Source organism: Neoarius graeffei, chromosome 6 (genome assembly GCF_027579695.1).
Source record: "Neoarius graeffei isolate fNeoGra1 chromosome 6, fNeoGra1.pri, whole genome shotgun sequence".
Taxonomy (NCBI): domain Eukaryota; kingdom Metazoa; phylum Chordata; class Actinopteri; order Siluriformes; family Ariidae; genus Neoarius; species Neoarius graeffei.
In genome coordinates, this window is record NC_083574.1 from 43,349,003 (window position 1) to 43,374,558 (window position 25,556).

Here is a 25,556-nt window from a genome sequence, read left to right on the forward strand (position 1 = left end):
CTATCTTGCATAATAAAGATTATATTACACTTTGAAATATGTATGTTTTGAGCAAAATGCAAAAAAAATCTAAAAATTCAAATGCCTGTATCTCTGAAACCGTTGGAGATAGGAAGCTCAAATTTTGGGGATTAACTTCTTTTAATAGTATCTCTGGGCCCTCCAAATTTCATTGAAATCTGAGATGGTCGAGCATAAATTTGTCAGATATTTGTTGATTTGGCATGGAATGACCCAATAAATAAAAATGATACACACACATACAACCTTTTAAAAGCAGCATAATGGCATATAAGCAGCAGTATAAATTGCTGTATATAATTATTCAATGTAGCCAAACACAGTAAGGTGCAGAGTGTGAGTCCAAGTCCGGATCAGGCCTCCAGCAGAGCTTTTACAGCCCTGGGGAAGAAGCTATTTTGGTGTCTTGCTGTTTGTGACTTTATGACCCTAAGCCTGCCAGAGGGAAGGGTGTTGAAAAGACATTGTCCGGGGTGAGTGTAGTCAGTCCTCATCTTTGTGGCTCTGTTTCTCAGCCTGGCAGAGTAGATCTGTTCCAGGGATTGGAGAGGGGTACCAATGATTTTAGATGCAGTCCTGATGATCCGCTGCAGATCTTTCCTCTTTTCTGAGGTGCAGCTGGAGAACCACACTATGCACCCATAGCTCAGAACACTTTGTATGGTGCACTGGTAGAAGTCGGTGAGGAGCTTCTGTGAGAGCCCAGTTTGAGGAAAGATATGTTCTTTATGTGAAGTCATTTTTTTTCTAGTGGTGGAAACGGGCTTCTCAGAGTGTGTGCTGTAGTTAAAGATGCTCATGGATAGAAAGGAAAAAAAAGGAAAACAAGTAAACAAGCAAGAAAACTAATAATTAAAACAAACAAACATCAAAGAGGAAACACAGTTTTATCTCAGTTATCTAATGCAGTGGGGAAATGTTTTAAAATATCATACAATCTTTCTGCTTTTGCTCCTTTACAAATTTTCAAGTGCATATCACGGGTAAATTCAGGAGCAAGATCAATGTAATTCTCCTATTTTATATTAAACTTTGGTCAAATATCTGTAACATTCTGCATTCTCTGCAATTTTTTTTACCTTATGCAATACCAGAAAAATTCAGTTGAAATCAAGCCATTTGAGGCGAATTTGTCCGCCTCTGAAAAAACTCGGCATTTGGATTTCCCAGGAAACATTGATTTTCGTGACGTCGCATGCGGGATGCCTCCTTCTGAATCCTACATCAGCACTGGTTTGTTTATGAGAAAACGACCTGGTGGTTTTCTGCAAATTTCTTAAACGTTATCACGTAATTATTAAAATGGTTAACAGATGTATCGTAGGAGGGTGTAGCAACACCAATCATGATGGGATTAGTACTCATCGTTTCCCAAAAGACCGGACAATGAGAGAGAAATGGGAGCGCTTGGTCTACACAGGCTGTGCACTAAAACCCTGCAAAGCTCATGCAGCCTGCTGGCGCTTCCGCAGGTAACATCACGAATCTGGCTCCAGACTCCCTTGGGATTTTTCCAGACGCGTTTTATTTTATTTTTTCTGCTGTAGACAGATGGCCTTGTGCAAAATTACCCTTCTGGATGAGTGTGTAAAGGGACATTCTTTCATATAAAAAAAACATGAAATTGGTCCAGAATATGCACTTTAAGGATCTTAAGTATAATAATTTACATTCGTTCAAGAAAGAAACAAATTTGAAGGATTCTATTCTTGTGCATAAACAAATTAGCCAGACATTACTAGAGAGTTCATTGTTTTTGCCTTGTAAGATTGTATCAAATGTGATATCGGCTCTTGAAGTAGAATCTGGAAACATGACGAGACTTTTTGTTTTATTCATTTGTGAATTTCAAGCCAAAATTTTACACCACATGAGAGAGAGAGGGAAAAAAAAGGTCTGTAGTGGAAGCAGTGAAATTCCTTCAGTTCATAAATTGAACTTTATAATAATAATAATAATAATAATAATACATGGGGCAGCACGGTGGTGTAGTGGTTAGCGCTGTCGCCTCACAGCAAGAAGGTCCGGGTTCAAGCCCCGTGGCCGGCAAGGGCCTTTCTGTGCGGAGTTTGCATGTTCTCCCTGTGTCCGTGTGGGTTTCCTCCGGGTGCTCCGGTTTCCCCCACAGTCCAAAGACATGCAGGTTAGGTTAACTGGTGACTCTAAATTGACCGTAGGTGTGAATGTGAGTGTGAATGGTTGTCTGTGTCTATGTGTCAGCCCTGTGATGACCTGGCGACTTGTCCAGGGTGTATGAGATGAAATAATAATACATAGGGCCAAATTACTCAATTCTGATTGGTCAATCAAGGAGGGCTTTTTTTCCTTAACACGGGGCTGTATTTCTGAAATGCTATTGGCTAGTTCGTTGCTTGGTTACGGTTACAAAAATTAGCAAATTTTGTCAACAAAATGGCTGACTCAGCAATGCCGCGTTTCGCTATATTTGACGAAGAAATGATAAACCAATTGAAAGCTGCAAGCGAAAATGAAAATACCAAAAAAAGTATGAATTTTTGGCTTTCTGTGTTTAATAAAGACAAATAAACGACTCTCTAGTGGCGTATGGGTGCTGTGAGTTAGACAAGGTGCTATCGCAGTTTTATGCAGAAGTGAGGAAAGAAAATGGGGAAAACTACGAACCAGACTCTCTTAAAGTAATGCAGGCAGCATTGGATCGGCATCTGAGACAAGAGAAATATCCGGGATCAATCCTGAAAGATGTTACTTTTCAAGAATCATGAAAAAGCGAGAGATTTGCGAAAACAAGGAATGCTTTAGAAACTGATTCAAACGTGCAAGATAGTCCTGCGCCCTGATTGGGTCGGAAAACCTTAATGACAAAATGTTGTGAACTTGAATGGCTTCCGAAGTATGAATTTGGCCCTGTATATTATAAACAAGTCATCGAAGGGTTCCTCGTAAAATTAATCCTTAATTTTACTCGGCCCCATATGATTACCTATATTATTATTATTATTATTATTATTCAGACCCTCCAAGATGTTGCGACTTGCAACTTCAACGCAAATTCAACCAATCCCCGTGAATTCAGGGCGGTGTTGCAATTATATCCAATCACCGCAACTTTCCCGCAAATTTGACCAATCGTTGGCGTCGTCTTGAGGTGACGTCGACAAACTACCCAGATAGCAGAGGGACGTTGAAACGGCGCCGATTCTTGGTCAGAATGGTCGGTTTCCGTTGTAAGTCAGAAAATCAACGCTGAAACGGCGCCGTGAAACGTCGATTTCTCCGCCGTCGGAGAAGGTCGATTTATCACTGTTGAATCACCGTGGGTAAAGGTTGATCTGTCGACCGTCAGAGAAGGTCGAATATACGATGTTGAACCATTGTCACTTTTGCCGGCCAGTTTTCAACATTGGTAGGATGAGCAACTAATTGTTCAGAATATAAATACTGGCCCGTAGCCAGGGGGGATCGGAGGGTTCGTTCGATTCCCCCCCCAGACACACACGCCCCTCAAGATTACTCAAGATTTATTCATTTGTTCATGTCCGATGAATATACATTGATTCACATTTAAATTTACAATATCAAATTCAGACTAATCAAAAAAGAAAAGTAGACTAAGTGAGGACGAGTTAGAAAAACGGGTTCATTTCTCCTATGTTTATCTCATCATCTCTAGCCGCTTTATCCTGTTCTACAGGGTCGCAGGCAAGCTGGAGCCTATCCCAGCTGACTATGGGCGAAAGGCGGGGTACACCCTGGACAAGTCGCCAGGTCATCACAGGGCTGACACATAGACACAGACAACCATTCACACTCACATTCACACCTACGCTCAATTTAGAGTCACCAGTTAACCTAACCTGGTGACTCTGGACTTTGGGGGAAACCGGAGCACCCGGAGGAAACCCACGCGGACAACATGCAAACTCCACACAGAAAGGCCCTCGCCGGCCCTCGAACCCAGGACCTTCTTGCTGTGAGGCGACAGCGCTAACCACTACACCACCGTGCCGCCTCTCCTATGTTTATGTTTACACGTTTTGTTCAGACTGCTTTACACCCCAATCCAGTGGGTGGCGGTAATGCCCCCATTAGACCCCTTTCACTGACGTCACCCGAAACCGGAAGTAAACAAACCCTGCGCCACATTGGAAGACCAACAAACTTGTGATTTGGGGGAAATAACGGCAGCGCGCGGTATGTGAACCCACGAGGCACTTGGTTCATCATAAACCTACAATGGTAAACTTTTGTGCTGTGTTAGGGTTCTAACAAAGCTGATGGGAAAGGTGAAAAGAAGTCTTTCTACAGAATACCAGCTGTGATTGAGACACAAGCAAACCAAGGAGCTTTCTGCCAGGAGACAGAGAGAGGATTTAGCTGCTTTATGCAGAGCGGATCTGAATACTTCAAGTCTATTTTGTTACTGGTAAGTCACTAGGCTAGAGTGTTGTAGAACATTTTTTTAAATGTCTAAATTAGAAGATTTGAAGTGTGCTCGTGTATTTGGGGAGTAGGGGGCCAGATGAAGTCCACCTTTGGGGAAAAAAGATCCCCCCCCTCCACAATGCTGGCTACGGGCCTGAAATTGCCACTGTTTGTCTTATCCTGCTTACACATAGATACGAGTAAATGATATAAGTGATAATGATAAGTAAATGATAAAAAAAAGAACAAAAACCAGTTTACTTTTTTAACTCAGCAATGGATTTGACCTTCTATCTTTGAAAGTTTTTTTGCAAATAACTTAACATTTCCAAGATGATCATAAATTAATTCTAAGAAGATTGAAAGTGTTACAAAACCTGCATCTTATACCTAACTGGTGGGAATGGTGGTGTTACAACTTATCCTGGTGTTACTTTCATACCCGGTGTCTCTCATCTCTGTTGTATTGACTTTCATTTCGAGGCATGATATAAAAAAGGGCCAGTACGTATACGTAGCGATATGTCGTTGGATGTCCCACGCTGTCCCATAATGCAGTGCGATTACCACTGCTGTTTACTGGATGACGTCATTTTCGTTATATACCTGGGTGCACGTGAAACTCCCACACCACTCGGTTGGATCGCGACTCTCTTGTGGATCGGCCTGCTGTTACGCTTGGACCATTGAAACAACATTGAGAAAAACACTGGACCACGCTACATTTTCATTCATCCCTGGACATCTGGTACGTACCATTATTCAGTCACTATTAATAAATGGAATTTCGAATACAATTTCAAGCAGTTTAAGAAGTTATGATGAACTTCAGTCATATCACGCGTTGGAGAAATTTCCCTCAACTAGTATCCATTTGAAACAACAACAATGCAGATGCATTATTCAATCGAAAAACGAGTCGAAGTAGTTGTCTTGTTGGAGTGAAAACTTAGCGTTGGTGTGAAAACTTAGCGTTTAAATCGAGCATGTAGGCCTAGGTCACATGTTGTTTTGAGCTGACCTGTTCTTTTGTGTAGCCTCATTATTGTCTCATTATTGTCTTCATGCTACATTTTATTCTATCAGGTGTCTACCTTAGCCCTTTGTGGAGGAACCGACGTAGGGGTCACAGTGAGGCAGATGCTGCGTAGCCTCCTGGTCAACAGCTTGGCCAGTCAATTTAACTGGGCTGGAAAGGGGGAAAAAACTGCGTTTAAGGACACCAAGATCCATGATGTCCTGTTTGGTAGGTTATGCATGTGCACAAAGCTGTAAAAGAGGGTAAAATAGTAAGCTGTCGCAAGTACTTGCACACTACTTCTAAACATTCTTTGATAACTCCTTCACTAACTGTAACATTACGATTATAACGACAACGACAAACATATTGTGAAAGATGCAAAGGATTAAAAAGGATTAAGAAACTCACCAGGCGCCTTACTCAGAAAAAGCAGGTGTGCAGGCAAGTCCAGGGAGGCTGACTGAGTGACGAACGGTCCGGTAGTGGCATTTCTATTTCCGCTTTGTGTCAATGGTGAAATTAAAATGTTTTTTTTTTTTAATCCCGTTTAAATTGTCACAAGATTCACATCTATGGTTTCTGATTTTTACATATATTTTCTGTACTAGTACCATTACTTGCCACCTACCACTAGAGTGTGACGTGCATAGTCTTAACAACTCAAACTTTAACAATTATCACCATGCAAAGTCTCAATGTTGTTTTGTTCTTTTTCTTTCAGATGCTCTACAAAAGCAGCTGCCAGGGAGCACACACGCTACTTTTAGTGACGCAATCAAGAAGTGGCTTAAGTATGCGCCAGAGAGAGAGGGAGAGATGAGGAGACGTGAGGTAGGGTGGCATTTGGAAACCCATAGCCTACTGCTGACTTTCTTTATCAATGCTGCATCAAATTAATTTTGGTTATGTTTTTCTGTTTCCATGTACAGGTGTCTGCGCCGCAGGAGGAATAGGCCACAATTATAAATTATAAATAAATCATTTCTAAGAACTTGTTCAAGTGTGTTCTGTTCCTTATAAATGTTAAAAGTTATGCCTCATTGGATAGCTTGACAAACATTAGGAGAGTTGCATTGTTGCATGCATTTTTATATCCTGTTGTACATAAAACAGGACGTAGCCTACGCACATTGATCTAAATTAAGTTTCACTTTCATGGTTGAAGTATGCATGTGTGTGTTCATCCTAGGCAAGAGCCCCGATGCTTTATTGTTAGCTAGTTTAATTTAGCCTGTTTTGCTTAATTTGTAGCCTTCCTGTTGTACATAAAACAGGAAGTAAAGTTGGATGAATCATCGCTGAAAATTAAATTATAAATCGACTGAAATCCGTAGTTGAATAAAGGGTGAAAGGGGGTCTGTTCTCTGTCGGCCACCATCCACTTTTCAACGTCGTTTCAACGCAAACTTGTATGAGCAAAGCGGTGTTGAATCAACGCCGGTGATCCACGATGATTCGACGGCGTATGGTCGAAGAACATGCCGATGATTCCCCGTCGAATCAACGCCCTTTTGCTATCTGGGTACCTTCCACCTTACTTCCGTGTATACGTTCAAGAGAAGCAGCATGTGGGAGTGTTGCTAGATTGGGCTGTTTTAAGTGCATTTTGGCGGGTTTTTAACATATGTTGGGCTGGAAAACGTCAGCAGTATCTGGCAACATTGCATGATGTGTGAGTCAGTGTTTATATAGGCTTAAATTCTGTTACTGAAAGTGTATGTTTACAGTGAAGGACTGTGCGCACTTTACATTATTTTTTTTACTTAATACAAGAAATTAATGGATGCCAACATTTTGGCCAAAATGGTATTTTATTTTCCATTGTTTAGGCAGCTTCAGCATCATACTGTGAGATTCTGTTCAAATTGTTTTTTTCTTCTATGAAGCCTGAGCCATTTATTTTATTAGTTTATAATTATTGTTTAATTTAGTCTTCAGGAGAGACTGCCTGCACACAGTACTAGTATTAATAGTTTTTTTTTTCTTACATGAAAGCTGAGGCATTTATATTATATACTAAGTAACTTTAAAAACGCACAATGGAATTCAACACGATATCACTTTAGATCCCTGCATATATTCGAAATTTATGATATTGTATGTAATGCACACACATCTTGAAACATCCATAAAGGACATTTATTGTCAAACTCAAGAATTAATTCACAATAAAAAAATTCAAAGTGACAGTTGGTCCATGTTCGGACCGTCATGCTGGAGATTCTGGGTCTGTGTCGTCCAGGGGTCTCAGCAGCAGTGACTGAGGGTGTCAGGAATCTGTCACGGAGGTGAGCTAGCCTGATGTGCTGATCCTGAACTGGCATCGTGACTCGAGGCTGACCAGGGCGTGGACGATCCCTGGTGCTCCCTGTCTGTCTGTAACGCTGACTCAAACGGGAAATGGTCGAATGATGAACACCGAAGTGCCGGGCGACCTCTGTCTGTGTACTTCCGGCACGCAACATCCCGATGGCCTGTTCACGTTGATTTTGGCTTAGGCGTGGCATCTTCAATAATGACAATTTCTCATTCTCATTCTCTCTAGCCGCTTTATCCTTCTACAGGGTCGCAGGCAAGCTGGAGCCTATCCCAGCTGACTACGGGCGAAAGGCGGGGTACACCCTGGACAAGTCGCCAGGTCATCACAGGGCTGACACATAGACACAGACACCCATTCACACTCACATTCACACCTACGGTCACTTTAGAGTCACCAGTTAACCTAACCTGCATGTCTTTGGACTGTGGGGGAAACCGGAGCACACCCACGCGGACACGGGGAGAACATGCAAACTCCACACAGAAAGGCCCTTGCCGGCCCCGGGGCTCGAACCCAGGACCTTCTTGCTGTGAGGCGACAGCGCTAACCACTACACCACCGTGCCGCCCATATGACAATTTTCCCATCATTTCCCCCGGGTATTTGTAGGCAAGATTGTGTGTGTACAGTGTATGCAAAATTTGTTTGAAAATTAAAGCCTGTCCATGTCATTGACTACCCGAGTCATATTGTACGTTATTGAGTACAACTCCCTTAAATTCTGATTTGAGCACAGATTTGGAACTTATTCGGGCGGAACGAAGTTATTTTTCCATTGTGATATATTTCTTTTCTTCTTGAGATAAACTCAGCACGAATTCAGCAAGTTTTAAGGTAACTTCATGTTGTGCTGTGAGGTTCTCTGCACTTTAACTTTTGAACCATTTGGATAAGTAAAGCCTATTTTTCTGCATTTTTGTAGTCCTGGTAATCTTTTATATTGGTAAAGTTGTTTATAGGACCATTTCTCAGTGTCTTTGTTTTTTTAATCAATAGTTTTTCAGTAATAATTTAATATTTAACATATCACTCGGCGGCACGGTGGTGTAGTGGTTAGCGCTGTCGCCTCACAGCAAGAAGGTCCTGGGTTCGAGCCCCGTGGCCGGCGAGGGCCTTTCTGTGTGGAGTTTGCATGTTCTCCCCGTGTCCGCGTGGGTTTCCTCCGGGTGCTCCGGTTTCCCCCACAGTCCAAAGACATGCAGGTTAGGTTAACTGGTGACTCTAAATTGACCGTAGGTGTGAATGTGAGTGTGAATGGTTGTCTGTGTCTATGTGTCAGCCCTGTGATGACCTGGCGACTTGTCCAGGGTGTACCCCGCCTTTCGCCCGTAGTCAGCTGGGATAGGCTCCAGCTTGCCTGCGACCCTGTAGAACAGGATAAAGCGGCTACAGATAATGAGATGAGATGAGATGAGATGAGACATATCACTCAATTTTAATCACAAAAAGAGAAAATCGCAACAATTTCTCGCAACTTTCACTTCCTCCCGCAATGTAATCGCAACAAAAACCTAAAAAACACCGCAACAATCACAAAAAAGGCCCGCAAAACCCTGCGGGGACTCACTGTTATTACTGCTACCACTTCTTCCTCGCTCGTTTCGCTACTTAGTTGCCACAGCAACGGACGATTCAAGCTCGACCTGAGCTCCTCCTTCCTCAGGCAGATAGCAAAATACAAACAAAGCGTTTAGAGAGAGAAAAGTGAACGGTTTGGGCCAAACACGATGAAAATGAAATAAAACACCACCAATAATAAGTTTTTATTTGGCTATGTATCATTACTTTAATCTTTGAAAAGTTTTTTTTTTTATACTTGTTTGCTAAGGCGTGAACTGGACAGGTGTTACTGGAGCGGAACTTTTTCCTCAGGAAGATGAGCGCGTTAATGACACTTAAACACGGGAAGTAACATAAGGTAAGTTCATTTATTTTAATAATTTTACTGACTTTAATACCTGTCCGTAGTCCCGGACAATTTAGTCATATTATCCTTAGGTTCAACAGGAAGTATGAAAGTGCGTCCCTATCGCCAAACAGACACAGGGCTGTGGCTGTATCCCAAATCACTCTATACGCCCTACATAGGTGCACTACACCGGTGAGGAAGGACTGAATTTTACACCCTATGTAGACCACTATGTGGCTAGTAAGGAGTAATTTGGGATTCAGCCTCTGATAGTGTTTGTGATGGAATGATTCTACCGAAGAGAAGAGAAGGAAATGTGAGCTTTTCTTTATTTGTTCTTCTGAAAGTGAATTGTCACAACATAAGCTTTCTAAAGTTGCATATTCTTTCTCTTTTAATCCAGACTTTCTCAGTAGTCTGTTTTTAACTCGCCTGTGTTTGTGGGCGTTTGTTCAAAAGTGGCCAGGCACGTTTTGTCAAATGGAAACGATGATACAAAGAAAACAAAAGGTTCACCAGGACTCAGGCACTTGAAGGAAATAACTTTTTTTTTTCTTTGTTTGCTGTTCTTCTGGAGTATAAATAAATGACCTACTTTTTAGTCGCATGTGTGTGTTGGTTGTGTTTGTGCAGTGATACACATTTACACACACACACAGGTTTTGTAGGTAAACAAAACCAACAAAGACAAGACATCTGGAAAGAATAGACCCAAGAGGTTCTGAATGAATTAAAAGTCCAACAAATTGCTCATGGTTTAAACACCACATTCATCCAGTAAACCATGGTGTTGACACAAGAACACAAACAAATGGATTTCGAGATGTGCTCTTAACAAAACAAAAGGTTTGTGAAACTTTTTTTTTTTGAAACAATAGAATTAAATTCTGCGGCATGGTGGTGTAGTGGTTAGCGCTGTCGCCTCACAGCAAGAAGGTTCTGGGTTCGAGCCCCGGGGCCGGCGAGGGCCTTTCTGTGCGGAGTTTGCATGTTCTCCCCGTGTCCGCGTGGGTTTCCTCCGGGTGCTCCGGTTTCCCCCACAGTCCAAAGACATGCAGGTTAGGTTAACTGGTGACTCTAAATTGAGCGTAGGTGTGAATGTGAGTGTGAATGGTTGTCTGTGTCTATGTGTCAGCCCTGTGATGACCTGGTGACTTGTCCAGGGTGTACCCCGCCTTTCGCCCGTAGTCAGCTGGGATAGACTCCAGCTTGCCTGCGACCCTGTAGAAGGATAAAGCGGCTACAGATAATGAGATGAGATGAGAAGAGAATTAAATTCTGGGTGGCATGGTGGTGTAGTGGTTAGTGCTGTCGCCTCACAGCAAGAAGGTCCTGGGTTCGAGCCCCGTGGCCAGCGAGGGCCTTTCTGTGTGGAGTTTGCATGTTCTCCCCGTGTCCGCATGGGTTTCCTCCGGGTGCTCTGGTTTCCCCTACAGTCCAAAGACATGCAGGTTAGGTTAACTGGTGACTCTAAATTGACCGTAGGTGTGAATGTGAGTGTGAATGGTTGTCTGTGTCTATGTGTCGGCCCTGTGATGACCTGGCGACTTGTCCAGGGTGTACCCCGCCTTTCGCCCGTAGTCAGCTGGGATAGGCTCCAGCTTGCCCGTGACCCTGTAGAACAGGATAAAACGGCTAGAGATAATGAGATGAGATGAGAATTCAATTCTACTATAGAATTAAAGCACACACAGAGGTGTTTATTCCAGAGTTATGCTCAAGCCCCTCTGATTTTGGCCTAGTGACTAAATTGTATCAGATGAATTTGCATCTGTTTCAAGATAACTCTGTTTAATCCAATGATCTTACCAGTGTTTCATCCAGGCTTGTCGTTCTCGAATCCAGGACTCAGACTTGAGTCCCACCCATGGCTCGACTTGGACTTGGGCACTGATGACTTGGACTTGTATATTAACTGCGTTCGGACTCGTAAATTGGAGGCAAAGACTTTAATTTTTTCTTTATTTTTTTGTAACATGCCAAATTATTATGCCATAAGATGTTTCTATCTATATTAAAGGAGAACTGAAGGCAAATTTTTTTTTTTGTCATCAGAATTCTTTCTCATTTTATTAAATACCGGAATGCATTTTTGACAGCTCTTTTGTTGCTGCTATAGCAAGTTATGAGTGTTTGAAATATGATCTGTAACATATCAGTCCATATGTCAAAGCAATGGCCGTAAACGAGATTCGTTGAGACCTGTATGAGACGTTGTAGGATGGAAGTAAAACATACAGCGGAAATCAAATCAAAGTGACTGACATCTGCCAACGTTGTCAAAAGACGCGCGCGCCCTCTTTCGAATGTTGATTGTAATCAAACCGGAAGTTTTGTTTGTTTTGATAGCAATCAGGAAAGTTTGAAAAAGTAGGCAGTAATCGTCATTTAAACTCGTTTTTGTGCAATATTTTATTTGGGGGCGGCACGGTGGCGTAGTGGTTAGCGCTGTCGCCTCACAGCAAGAAGGTCCTGGGTTCGAGCCCCGGGGCCGGCGAGGGCCTTTCTGTGTGGACTTTGCATGTTGTCCGCGTGGGTTTCCTCCGGGTGCTCCGGTTTCCCCCACAGTCCAAAGACATGCAGGTTAGGTTAACTGGTGACTCTAAATTGACCGTAGGTGTGAGTGTGAATGGTTGTCTGTGTCTATGTGTCAGCCCTGTGATGACCTGGCGACTTGTCCAGGGTGTACCCCGCCTTTCGCTCGTAGTCAGCTGGGATAGGCTCCAGCTTGCCTGCGACCCTGTAGAACAGGATAAAGCGGATAGAGATAATGAGATGAGATGAGATTTTATTTGGGAAACAGTTTTCAAAATGGCGGCGCTGACACTTCACGTTTCAAAGTCTCGCACAAGTCTCATGAAGATAAGTGACGCCTGCTGTGGACCAAACGAACTAAATTCAACATGGATAAAAACCGGATACGCCGATTAAGTATAATATTTAATTGCAATTAGTTGCCAATACGAGTCACGATATAAGAAGAAAAAGAAAGAAAGCACAACTTTATTCATCACACACTTGTGAAATTTCCTCTCTGCATTTAACCCATCTGAAGCAGTGAACACACGTGCACCCACGTGAGCAATGAGCACACACACACCCAGAGCAGTGGGCAGCCATGCTAACAGCGCCCGGGGAGCAGTCAGGGGTTCGGTACCTTACTCAAGGGCACTTCAGCCCAAGGCCGTCCCATATTAACCTAACCGCATATCTTTGGACTGTGGGGGAAACCGGAGCACCCGGAGGAAACCCACGCAGACATGGGGAGAACATGCAAACTCTGCACAGAAAGGCCCCCGTCGGCCATGAGGTTTGAACCTGCGAGGCAACAGTGCTAACTACGGCACCACTTTGCTGCCCTGTCATCAGACTACACTATATTTGTCTTTCATAATGCTCATCTTATCAGATTAAGCAACTGTAGTGCCATAAAATCTTGCTGTGTCTTGGTCAGGAGACTCGAAACACAAGTTTGATCCCGACCAATCATCGTTCCTTCGGGGAGGAGGAGGATCAAGAAATTGGCTATGAAGGAACATGATGTCGGAGTTGTCAAACTGGGCAAGAAAATTCTGACATGCTAGACATTTTGCCAGGGTGTCATGAGGCACCCCAGACGCTACATTGCTGTCACACGACAAGTTCCCAATGTTCATATTTGGGCCTGATGGTGGAAATTTCTTTGTCATGACAAAATCGTGTCAAAATCAGGCTGAATATGTGTAGTCTGATCCTGGTATTAAGTTTGTTTTTTGGACAAGATTTTTGTGACTCATGCAACTGTCTGGCCACTTTTGTCTAAAGAAGCTACACACTAATGCAGTAAGTTTTGAACGATTCATTTGGTTGATGTTGGAGGACTTTTTATAATGTTTCCTTTTTTGTTGCCCTCATGCACCCAGGGCGGCATGGTAGTGTAGTGTTGCTGCCCCACAGCTCCAGAGTCTTCAGCTCAAACCTGAGCCATGAGTCTGTATGACATTTCCTCAGGGTTCTCCAGTTTCCACCACTGTCAAAGACATGCCAGTAAATGGACTGGCTACACGAAATTGCCCCAGGTGTTAATGAGTGCCTGAATGTTTGTGTGCATGGTTTGCCCTCCCATCCAGGGTCTTTGCCCTCCCTTGTGCCTGGTGTTTCTGCCTTGACCAGGATAAAATGTTTACTGAAGCTACTGATTTACTGATTGATTACGTATCCAGAAAGCAGCACCAAGAACACGTCAGCTAGTGGTGAACAATCTCTTTAAGCATTGTTGAATTTCGTGTTTATTATGAATTGCATGTAAACATTGTCAAACTTACACACACAAGTGAATCTCAAATGATTAGAAGACCATGGAAAAAGTTCAGTGTTTTCCATCAGTTATTGAAGAAGGTGAACATTTAATATATTCTAGACTCATTACACATAAACTAACATGTTTCAAACATTTTCCTCTTTTAATTTTGATGATTATGGCCTACAGTGGCAAAAAAAATCTCATATGAGTATTTCATTTCGAGTTTGAGTTAAACAGTACAAATACAGTGGGGCAAAAAAGTATTTAGTCAGTCACCAATTGTGCAAGTTCTCCCACTTAAAAAGATGAGAGAGGCCTGTAATTTTCATCATAGGTATACCTCAACTGAGAGACAAAATGAGAAAAAAAAATCCAGAAAATCACATTGTCTGTCTGATTTTTAAAGAATTTATTTGCAAATTATGGTGGAAAATAAGTATTTGGTCAATAACAAAAGTTCATCTCAATACTTTGTTATATACCCTTTGTTGGTAATGACAGAGGTCAAACGTTTTCTGTAAGTCTTCACAAGGTTTTCACACACTGTTGCTGGTATTTTGGCCCATTCCTCCATGCAGATCTCCTCTAGCACTAGCAGTCCCAGCATTTTTCTGTCTACCTAGAAGACCCACATAGGGGCCATTTGGCCCGACCGCTTTTCCCCAATAAACTAATCACTCATTTTGTTATGGTAATGAGGCTGTTAGTGGCAGTGTGTGGGGTGAGGGGGTCACATTTCACACACTTCACACTTCAGTGGTGAAGTCATGTTGGCTACTTCTGTGTGAATGTGAGAATGAGGAATAAAAACACATTCTATTCTAAAATGTGAACATGTGAATGTCCCATGTGACCATAACGACTCATGTGACTGCAACCAGACAATTGTTTGATGGATAAATACCTCAGTGCACATGGACTATCGCTTCAGTTCCCTCAAGAATTTTGTGGTGAAAGAAGCTCCTCTCCAAGGAACGAAGATGCAGAGATTCAACATTCAACAGGCATTGTAAGATTTCATTTCTAAGCTGTAAGGTAACTAACAGCCACATTTCCATAACAAAATGAATGTCTACAGGGAGGACTTGGGGCCAATTGGCCCTCTTGTGGGTTTTCTAGGTAAAAAGGCCAAATGGCCCCTCTCTGGGACTTCTGGCCCTTTTCCACTACCCTTTTTCAGCTCACTTCAGCCCGACACGGCTCGCGTTTCGACTACCAAAAACCAGCACGACTCAGCTCGCTTCAGCCCTGCTTAGCCCCTAAAACTCACACCGTTTTGTAGTGGGGCTGAAGCGAGCCAAACCGTGCCGAGTGAGGCTGGGGGCGTGAGCAGACACTCCCCTGTGCACTGATTGGTGAGGAGGAGTGTCCTCACATGCCCACACACGCCCCGTGAGCGCGCTGGGATCTGTAAACACCGCAAACCTGGAAGGAGAATAATTACGAATTACGAGAATTTCTGAAGCCTTATGCACCTCGCCTCATCTATACGCTCTTGCCAGTATCTGTCCGCGTTGTCGGTGACAACAAGCCACAGCACCAAGACCAGCAACACTAACGACTCCATGTCCTCCACGTTTATTGTTTACTATCCGGGTTGTGAGACTACCGCTTAAAAGCTCACTGATGTCACCGTTTGCGCTGCTTAACGACATCACCTGACGTCCACCCACTTTCGCTAACTCCACCCAATGTGTCCACCCACTTCCAGCCAGCACGGTTCAGCGCGGTTGTAGTCGAAATGCAACTCCAACAGCCCCGCTCAACTCGACTCAGCACGGCTCAGCCCGACTCAGCCGCGTTTGTAGTGGAAAAGCGGCATTCTAGTGCTAGAGCAGTGATGTTTTGGGGCTGTCGCTGGGCAACACGGACTTTCAACTCCCTCCAAAGATTTTCTATGGGGTTGAGAGCTGGAGACTGGCTAGGCCACTCCAGGACCTTGAAATGCTTCTTACGAAGCCACTCCTTCGTTGCCCGGGTGGTGTGTTTGGGATCATTGTCATGCTGAAAGACCCAGCCACGTTTCATCTTCAATGCCCTTGCTGATGGAAGGAGGTTTTCACTCAAAACCTCACGATACATGGCCCCATTCATTCTTTCCTTTACACGGATCAGTCGTCCTGGTCCCTTTGCAGAAAAACAGCCCCAAAGCATGATGTTTCCACCCCCATGCTTCACAGTAGGTATGGTGTTCTTTGGATGCAACTCAGCATTCTTTCTCCTCCAAACACGACAAGTTGAGTTTTTTTACCAAAAAGTTCTATTTTGGTTTCATCTGACCATATGACATTCTCCCAGTCCTCTTCTGGATCATCCAAATGCTCTCTAGCAAACTTCAGACGGGCCTGGACATGTGCTGGCTTAAGCAGGGGGACACGTCTGGCACTGCAGGATTTGAGTCCCTGGCGGCGTAGTGTGTTACTGATGGTAGCCTTTGTTACTTTGGTCCCAGCTCTCTGCAGGTCATTCACTAGGTCCCCCCGTGTGGTTCTGGGATTTTTGCTCACCGTTCTTGTGATCATTTTGACCCCACGGGGTGAGATCTTGCATGGAGCCCCAGATCGAGGGAGATTATCAGTGGTCTTGTATGTCTTCCATTTTCTAATAATTGCTCCCACAGTTGATTTCTTCACACCAAGCTGCTTACCTATTGCAGATTCAGTCTTCCCAGCCTGGTGCAGGTCTACAATTTTGTTTCTGGTGTCCTTTGACAGCTCTTTGGTCTTGGCCATAGTGGAGTTTGGAGTGTGACTGTTTGAGGTTGTGGACAGGTGTCTTTTATACTGATAACGAGTTCAAACAGGTGCCATTAATACAGGTAACGAGTGGAGGACAGAGGAGCCTCTTAAAGAAGTTGTTACAGGTCTGTGAGAGCCAGAAATCTTGCTTGTTTGTAGGTGACCAAATACTTATTTTACTGAGGAATTTACCAATTAATTCATTAAAAATCCTACAATGTGATTTCCTGGATTCTTTCCCCCCATTCTGTCTCTCATAGTTGAAGTGTACCTATGATGAAAATTACAGGCCTCTCTCATCTTTTTAAGTGGGAGAACTTGCACAATTGGTGGCTGACTAAATACTTTTTTGCCCCACTGTACCATGTATATCTCGGTCTCGTTCAATACGCACAACCACAATCATGGGGAAGACTGCTGACTTGACAGTTGTCCAGAAGACGATCATCGACACCCTCTATAAGGAGGGTAAGCCACAGAAGGTCATTGCTGAAAAGGCTGGCTGGAAAAGCCTTGAGAGGATTTTCAAGAAAAGTCGATTTAAAAACTTGGGAGAGCTTTACAAAGAGTGGACTGAGGCTGGTGTCAGTGCATCAAGAGCCACCATGCACACACGCCTTCAGGAAAGGGGCTACAACTGTCACATTCCTAATATCAAGCCACTCCTGAACCAGAGACACCGTCAGAAGCATCTTACTTGGGCTAAGGAGAGAAAGAACTGGACTGTGGTTCAGTGGGCCAAAGTCCTCTTTTCAGATTAAATTAAATTTAGCATTTTATTTGGAAATCAGGGTCCTAGAGTCTGTAGGAAGAGTGGAGAGGCACAGAATCCAAGGTTTTTGAAGTCCAGTGTGACATTTCCACAGTATGGGATGATTTGGGCTGCCATGTCATCTGCTGGTGTTGGTCCACTGTGTTTTATCAAGTCGAAAGTCAATGTAGCTGTCTACCAGGAGATTTTAGAGCCCTTCATGCTTCCATCTACTGACAAGCTTTATGGAGATGCTGATTTCTTTTTCCAGCAAGTCTTAGCACCTGCCCACAGGGCCAAAACTACCACCAAATGGTTTGCTGACCCATGATATTACTCTGCTTGATAGGCAAGTTGGCTGGCCAGACCTGAACCCCAGAGAGAATCTGTGGGATATTGTCAAGAGGAAGATGAGAAACACCTGACCTAAAAATACAGACGAGCTGAAGGCCGCTACCAAAGTAACTTGGGCTTCAGTAACACCTCAGCAGTGCCACAGGCTGATCGTCTCCATGCCACGCCGCAGTGATGCAGTAATTCATGGTAAAGGAACACCAATCAAGTATTGAGTGTATAAATGAACATATTTTTCAGAAGTTGGACATTTTCTGCATTTTAAATCCTTTTTGACTGGATTTAATTTGAATTCTAATAATTTGAGATTTCGCTTTACATGTGAAGGCTGCCTGGAAAGCAGAAATTCTAGTTTCTTGGAGTGACTGTGAGCACTGGGACAACTAACAGGTCTTACGAACAGCCTGTGTCATCAAGAAAGCTTTCTCATACATCAGGCTCAGCAGAATGCTTTCAGCTTTAATCTGTTCAAGGTGGTGCTGTTTTATTGTCCACCACACATTTATGTTACGACTGACTTTTTTTTATAGTGAATGAATGATCTAGTTAAAGCAAATGCCATTATGGACATAGTGTTGCATTTGACTGAACGTTAATACCAAATATAAGTTTGTGTATGTGCACGTAAGGGTGTGTGTGTGTGTGTGTGTGTGTGTATTGTACTGTGTTAAGTTCTTTTTGTTCTCTGGAGTATGAAATTGAATATGGAGAGTGGAAAGAACGACAGCTTACTGATAACTTTTGTATTCTGTGCTTTTTACATGGGCAGCGGGAATAAGTTGCACCCGGAACAAGTTGCACCACTTCATAAAGTGGAGTAAGTTGCGTCCACCAGTGTCAAATTGTTCTGGAACAAATCGTGTTTTGGTGGGCAGTTGCACCGGGGCAACTTTTTTCGGGAACAACTTGTTCCAGCACAAGTGCCCGTTTAAAAGCAGCATTACTCATACAGCCTCGGTGTAGAAAAATCAGAAACAATTTGTTTGCCAGGAGTTTATCACTTCCACTTTGAGTGATCAGCTTCAAAACCTGGAAAAATATGTGCTTTGGGGGTTAGGCTAATAAATCTACTCAAATTTTGCTCAGCGTTTGATAACTTTTTTTTGTTTTTTTCTTTGTGGTTTTGATAACGTGTAATACACAGAATGCAGCCTTCAGCACATAGTGTTTAGTTTCTGTTAACCATTAACTTCCTGACTGTGGGCCACCTCTTAAATATATACATTTTTCACAGTTATGAAAGGAAAAAGTTTATTTTTTTTTAAACACCAGTGTAAAAGGGTGAGTAAGAGCACAATTCATTCATCTATTCTTGATGTATGAATTAAAAATTCCTTCTCATGCAGTTGTATTGCACTTAAAGGAAAAGTCCTTCTCAACTGTGCCCTATTTTCCCATCTCTTTCAGTCCAAATAGTTCCGAGGGACAGAAACAGTTTGAAATCAGGCCAGCATTGAGTTAGAACACTATAACTGGCAACGAGAAAATGGCTATACAGTGTAATTCTACAACGCAACCATCTATGTCAAAGTAAAATGCTTGTTTACGCCACTGATCGTCTCCGTTTACCTCAATAACTGTCAATAAACTTTCATACATGTCAGCCTATACGGAATGTCCGTATTTTATACGGATTCGATTCAATAAACGTAGTATACGGGCGTACAAATGAAGTTATACGGATTCTTTAAAAAAAACTTCAATATTTATTTAGAGCTATAATCAATTCCCACGATGATAAAAGAGCGCATAACATTTACAAACGTACTGTACACCACAGCCAGCCAGTAAAGAGTCTTATGAAATCGCGCGTTATCTTGTGGTAGCGAGACTTCGTTCCACTTTTGATCATGCGCACACCGCATTGCGAGAATCCCGCCAACCGGGAAGTCATAGACATATAAACATAGACGCCGCCTTCTGCGTAGAATCATACGTCATCCTCGCCGCCATATTGGATGTGGCAAAGTAGCCGAGAATAAAGATGCCTCATTCATGTGCTGCGTTTAACTGTACCAACAGGTTTACCGTCCAAACGAAATCACATGGGATTACCTTTCACAGGTGAGACTGGAAAAATACTTTTCATTGTATTTGGTCATTATAACGTAATTTTACGAACAGATTTTCCTGACTTTGTGGCTAATATGAAGTCTCATGCATAATAGCCGCTCGGTGAAACCTGTCTCCAAACAACGAAGTATTTCCTTCGTAACTACGCTGATAACACTTTGTGTTTTGTCAAACATTGGAGCTTTGTATTCATTCTGAAGGTTTGTTATTAATATTGAATAAAAAGTAACTGGGATATATCATTGTTAATTATTAGGGCTGTAACGATATGCGTATCGAAATCGAAATCGCGATACGCAGAGCCACGATCCGTATCGCGATACAAGAAGGCAGAATTGCGGTACACCCTTTCAAACTTCTCCTCAGCCCAAAAACAGAGGCGCTTCCAAACTTCAATTTCTGAATACTTTACTTTTTATTTAAATTACATTTTAAACTTACTTAAATTACTTTTATTTTTTTATATCTATTAGTAAGTCGTTTTTTCGCCGACCTGCGACAATCTTCTGCGAGTCACGCAACGTCCACACTCGCCACTGGCAGAGCATTCATTTCTTTTAAGCGGTCGCCATTCTGGTTGCGACGCAGGGAGCGAATCTGTAAACAAGCAGCTCACTGGCTGGCTAGGTGTGCCACAAGCCAATCACAATCACTTGACCGGAAAGGCATGCAGTGTTGCCAGATTGGGCAGGTTTAGGTGCTTTTTGGCTGGTTTTGAATATATTTTGGGGTGGAAAACGTTAGCAATCTCTGGCAACAATGAAGGCATGTCTGCTTGGGCGGAAGCCTTCTGCGGCAGTTACATTTTGACACGCGAGCAATGTTTCACCATAAAAATTCCGTAATTTCCATCTGTTTTCCGCGATCACAGAAAATCATTGGCCCTATGAGAGTGAGACAGTGAGAGAGCCACCCCCCAAAAAAATCTTAACGGATTTACACGATTTGGAAAAATGACTTTTTCAGAACCGAAAAAAACAGAGCTTCTGGCTCAACAGTATTATTTTGAGAAATAAAACAGTCTTTGGATATACATTTGTTCATTTTTGCATACATATTACTCATTCTCTGCAGTGGTCTGAATTATTTGTTATTAAATAGTTAATGTAAGTAAGTAAATGCTAATAAGTCAAATTTACTACTTTAAAAAAACATTTTTAAAAAAATCGTGGGCGTATCGAATCGTGGGTCAAAAATCGCGATACGAATCGAATCATGAGTTGGGTGTATCGTTACAGCCCTATTAATTATCTCATCTCATCTCATTATCTCTAGCCGCTTTATCCTTCTACAGGGTCGCAGGCAAGCTGGAGCCTATCCCAGCTGACTACGGGCGAAAGGCGGGGTACACCCTGGACAAGTCGCCAGGTCATCACAGGGCTGACACATAGACACAGACAACCATTCACACTCACACCTACGGTCAATTTAGAGTCACCAGTTAACCTAACCTGCATGTCTTTGGACTGTGGGGGAAACCGGAGCACCCGGAGGAAACCCACGCGGACACGGGGAGAACATGCAAACTCCACACAGAAAGGCCCTCGCCGGCCCCGGGGCTCGAACCCAGGACCTTCTTGCTGTGAGGCGACAGTGCTAACCACTACACCACCGTGCCGCCCCTATTAATTATCATTCACATTTTAGGTAAATTATTTTAATTTGCATCTTATATGGATTTTATAAGGGAAATACGGATTTTGGAGGTTGGTTATACAGGTTTGATTGACCAAAGGTTGACATGTATGAACTTTATGGAGGTTATTATAACGGTAAAGCAGGGACTAGATCTGGACTAGGATGTTCAAAAAGCTCCTGTGGGTGTGATCTGTTCAGGTGTCCACAAACATTTGACGATATATTAAATATAAATTACTTTTCATTTACAAAACTCGCTTTTGAACTGAACTAATAAATGTTAAGTGAATCAGTCATGTCAAAGATTCAAACCCCTTGGAGCACGTAAATGTTGAAATGAAGTGTCGCACAAGTGTAAACAAATTTTCTGCGATATTTAACCAATCTACCAAGGTCAATAAGTGGAGTCTCTGAAAGGATCTCACAATCAATACTTGCTTACAATTACCTAGAGAAGCCATTACCCTTGCCTCGTATTTTTATTGTATATTTTAGTCAGCTATCTGGCCAGTGAAATACAAAGAGATATTATGTAACCCCCACTCTTTTGTACAGCCAGCCATGCCAATTAGGCTTTGACTCAGATAATAGTCCCGGACTTCTCTGCAACCATTTTACCTTTTCTTATTCAAGATTGTGTTGTCCAAACTCTCACACCAGAAATACCTAACATTGACTATGCAACTGCGTATCACGTGTCACTTTCACACTTGTTAACTATGCTGTAACATGTTAAGCATGCTGTTTATGCTTTTAAAAGTGCTCTTTCTCTCTTGCTCTGGCTTGCTACCTCCGCACATCTCTGCAGCTTCATTGACTAATTAAGGAGACGGTTGCTAAGAGATGCCGGGCAGCAACCATTTCTGAAAGGATACACGATGTGGTCTAAACTTAAAGCTCTGCGTTCTTTTAATTCTCCCATCTAGAGCTAATTCATGTAAGGAAGGAGACCGGGGATCTCACACACAGACGTATACCGATTGCACACAAGGACACAATGGCAGCTTTCAGTAGCACCTGTGACTCTCAGGTGAGTCGGGCATCCAGGCTCCGAGGAAAGGACACAAAAAGCAAGTCCAGTGTTTGTGGAAGTCCTCTGGAGCTGAGTGACTGTAGCACTGTGCTGGAGAAGAGTCAGGAATTCTTTCAGATCTGTGACACTGAGGACAAGGGCTTTGTTACTCGACGGGACATGCAGGTAAGGTTTCACCATGAGTAAATGCACTGCAATGCTGAATAATTGGATTACTAATAATAAATACCATATATGCCACAATATAATATTTAATTGGAATTGTTTAGCTGGACAATCAACGCACAAGCGTAATACACCCACAATTTAGATGGATAAGTTAGGATATTGTGGTGCGTCCCTCCTTTTCAAAGACGCATGGGGAAATGTCAATAATTTGTGTAAGGGTGGGTGATGTGACAAAAGGATTGCTAACAAGCTGCCAGCAAAACCGTTGTGTTACCAAATAAATAATTGAACATTGAAAGAAATTTCTTTCAAAATGTTTTAACGTAAAATCGGCTGCTTCCGATTCAAGTTTATTAAACCGCCAAAAGATTTGGTTTTATGACAAAAAACTTTATAAGAAGATACCCAGAATTTTTCAGAGAATTAACTTCATCATAGAACAAATATTATATCTTTGTTTTCTAGCCTAAGTCGTAATGGTCTTCTATAGAACTTCTGACCACAACTGTGTGTGTGTGTGTGTGTGTGTGTGTGTGTGTGTGTGTGTGTGTGAGAAGTTTACATACAGTGACATGTCATGGCAATATTTGGGCTTTCAGTAATTTTTTGAACTGTTCTTTTTCTGTGGCAGAATGATTGTACAGCATACAGCTTTAATCAAAAAAAAAATCACACACGCATTTGGTGCACAAGTTTTAATTTTCTTTGGGTTTTCTAAAATCAACACAGGGTCAAAATTATACATACAGGGTCAAAAATTTACATACGCTCACTTAGATTATTAATCCAGAGGTGCTGAAACTTCCAAAATGTCCCTTATCTTGCCAAGGCTGAGGTCTCTTAACTTCCTGTTAGTGATGATGATTGACTACAGCTGGTAGCTGCTTCTGTGCCTTCGTAAAAAGTGTTTGTTTACAGCACTCATTGGATTGATCAACACAGTAAAATGGGAAAGTCCAAAGAGCTCAGTGCAGATCTGAGAAAGAGGATCGCAGATGTACACAACTCCGGAATGTCTCTTTAGAGCCGTTTCTAAACAACTGCAAATTCCAAGATCAGTTCAAACAATTGTATCCAAGTTATAGTGAGGTGTAGTCACTTTGCCAAGCCACTTTGCTTCAAGAAAACCCAAACTGTCACCCTCAGCTGAAAGGAAATTGGTTTGGATGGTCAGGAACAACCTGGGAACCACCATGGCACAGCCCTGCCATGAATTGGAAGCTGATGGATCACTGTCTACAGTTCATATCACCATGGGGAGGCTGCTATCCAAGAAATAACCCCCTGCTCCAAAATTGACACCTTCAAGCTTAACTAAAGTTTGAAGCTGATCACACGGACAAAGAAAAAGCCTTCTGGAGGAAAGCTGTATGGTCAGATGAGACAAAGATTGAGTTGTTTGGCCACAATGACCACCACGTACAGAGGGACACTGTACCAGCTGGTGGTGGTGGTGGTAGGATTATCATGCTCTGGGGCTATTTTGCTGCCAGTGGAACTGGTTCATTGCAAAGTGGATGGAATAATGAAGAAGGAGGACTACCTCAGAATTCTTCAGCATAAACCATCAAAAACTTGAACATGACTTGGGAGTTACAACAGGACAATGAACCCAAACACGCATCAGAGCTGGTTGTGGAGGATAAAGCAGGCTAACATTAAGCTTCAAACAAGCCCTGACTTCAGCCCTATTGAAAATATATGGACCGTGCTTATAAGTCAAGTCCATGCAAGAAAAAAAATTATTGAAAACTACCAATTCGACCATGAAGAGCCATGAAATATCAAGAACCAGAATTCTGCCAGAACACATTCACCAAGTGACATGGTTTCAATGTGGGCATAAATCATAATTTAAACACGTACCTGCTAGTTGGTATGACATATTTGACAAAGCTACTGAAAGTAAAAATGGCATGCTTACTGACTTTAAATGCAATTTCTTTTATTTTGTGAGGAGTCTTATGCTTTATTTAGTTCTTTTTCCTGTGATCACTAGTCATGGCCACCTCATTGAAATACACCATTTGTAACTCTTAATACACTTAAGAGATCATGGCTCAAGTAATCTATAAATAGGATATATATATATATATATATATATATATATATTTTTTTTTCAATCAACATAAGCATTTTACGGGCGACACGGTGGTGTAGTGGTTAGCGCTGTCGCCTCACAGCAAGAAGGTCCGGGTTCGAGCCCTGTGGCTGGCGAGGGCCTTTCTGTGCGGAGTTTGCATGTTCTCCCCGTGTCCGCATGGGTTTCCTCCGGGTGCTCCGGTTTCCCCCACAGTCCAAAGACATGCAGGTTAGGTTAACTGGTGACTCTAAATTGACCGTAGGTGTGAATGTGAGTGTGAATGGTTGTCTGTGTCTGTGTCAGCCCTGTGATGACCTGGCGACTTGTCCAGGGTGTACCCCGCCTTTCGCCCGTAGTCAGCTGGGATAGGCTCCAGCTTGCCTGCGACCCTGTAGAACAGGATAAAGCGGCTAGAGATAATGAGAATGAGAAGCATTTTACTCTTCTACCACTAAATTTCATTCCAGAACATTTCAAACATTTTACCATTCCTGAAGTGTTTAAATGTTGTGCTTTTATGGTATCCTGCTTCGTTATTTTTAGTTGCTATGGTTTCATGTCCAAGCATAACAAGCACATAAAATACAAATACAAGAAACTGGAGTCACCACTTTATTAAAATCACTAACTCCAAGGACAGACCTTGCTTGAAGTAAGCACTGAGAAAGACAGCTGCATCTTTTCTGCATCTTGATCATGGATGTTGTTTATTTGTGCCACATCATGTTTCTGATTGGCTGGTGATGGTGACCTTCTGTGCA

At 42.6% G+C, this 25,556-nt stretch overlaps 1 protein-coding gene and 1 long non-coding RNA gene across 5 annotated transcripts in view; both read left to right on the forward strand.

Moving 5' to 3' along the window:
• The first annotated feature begins 4,187 nt into the window (after positions 1-4,187).
• On the forward strand, positions 4,188-6,238 carry LOC132887438 (uncharacterized). Its single transcript, XR_009654827.1, has 4 exons — positions 4,188-4,426; positions 4,909-5,173; positions 5,512-5,671; positions 6,168-6,238. It is a non-coding gene; the product is annotated as an uncharacterized LOC132887438 (long non-coding RNA).
• A 3,229-nt stretch (positions 6,239-9,467) lies between these two features.
• Positions 9,468-25,556, forward strand: part of cracr2aa (calcium release activated channel regulator 2Aa) — a 60,206-nt gene continuing 44,117 nt past the window's right edge. For 2 of the 4 annotated variants that reach the window (XM_060922912.1, XM_060922913.1), the window contains exons 1-3: positions 9,468-9,684; positions 17,796-17,989; positions 22,438-22,709. In XM_060922912.1, coding sequence (XP_060778895.1) covers positions 17,959-17,989; positions 22,438-22,709 — 303 coding nt within the window. In that variant the 5' untranslated portion in view covers positions 9,468-9,684; positions 17,796-17,958. Of the gene's footprint in view, positions 9,685-17,795; positions 17,990-19,838; positions 19,865-22,437; positions 22,710-25,556 lie in introns of those variants that run through there. The other 2 variants (XM_060922915.1, XM_060922914.1) reach the window with 2 other exon arrangements.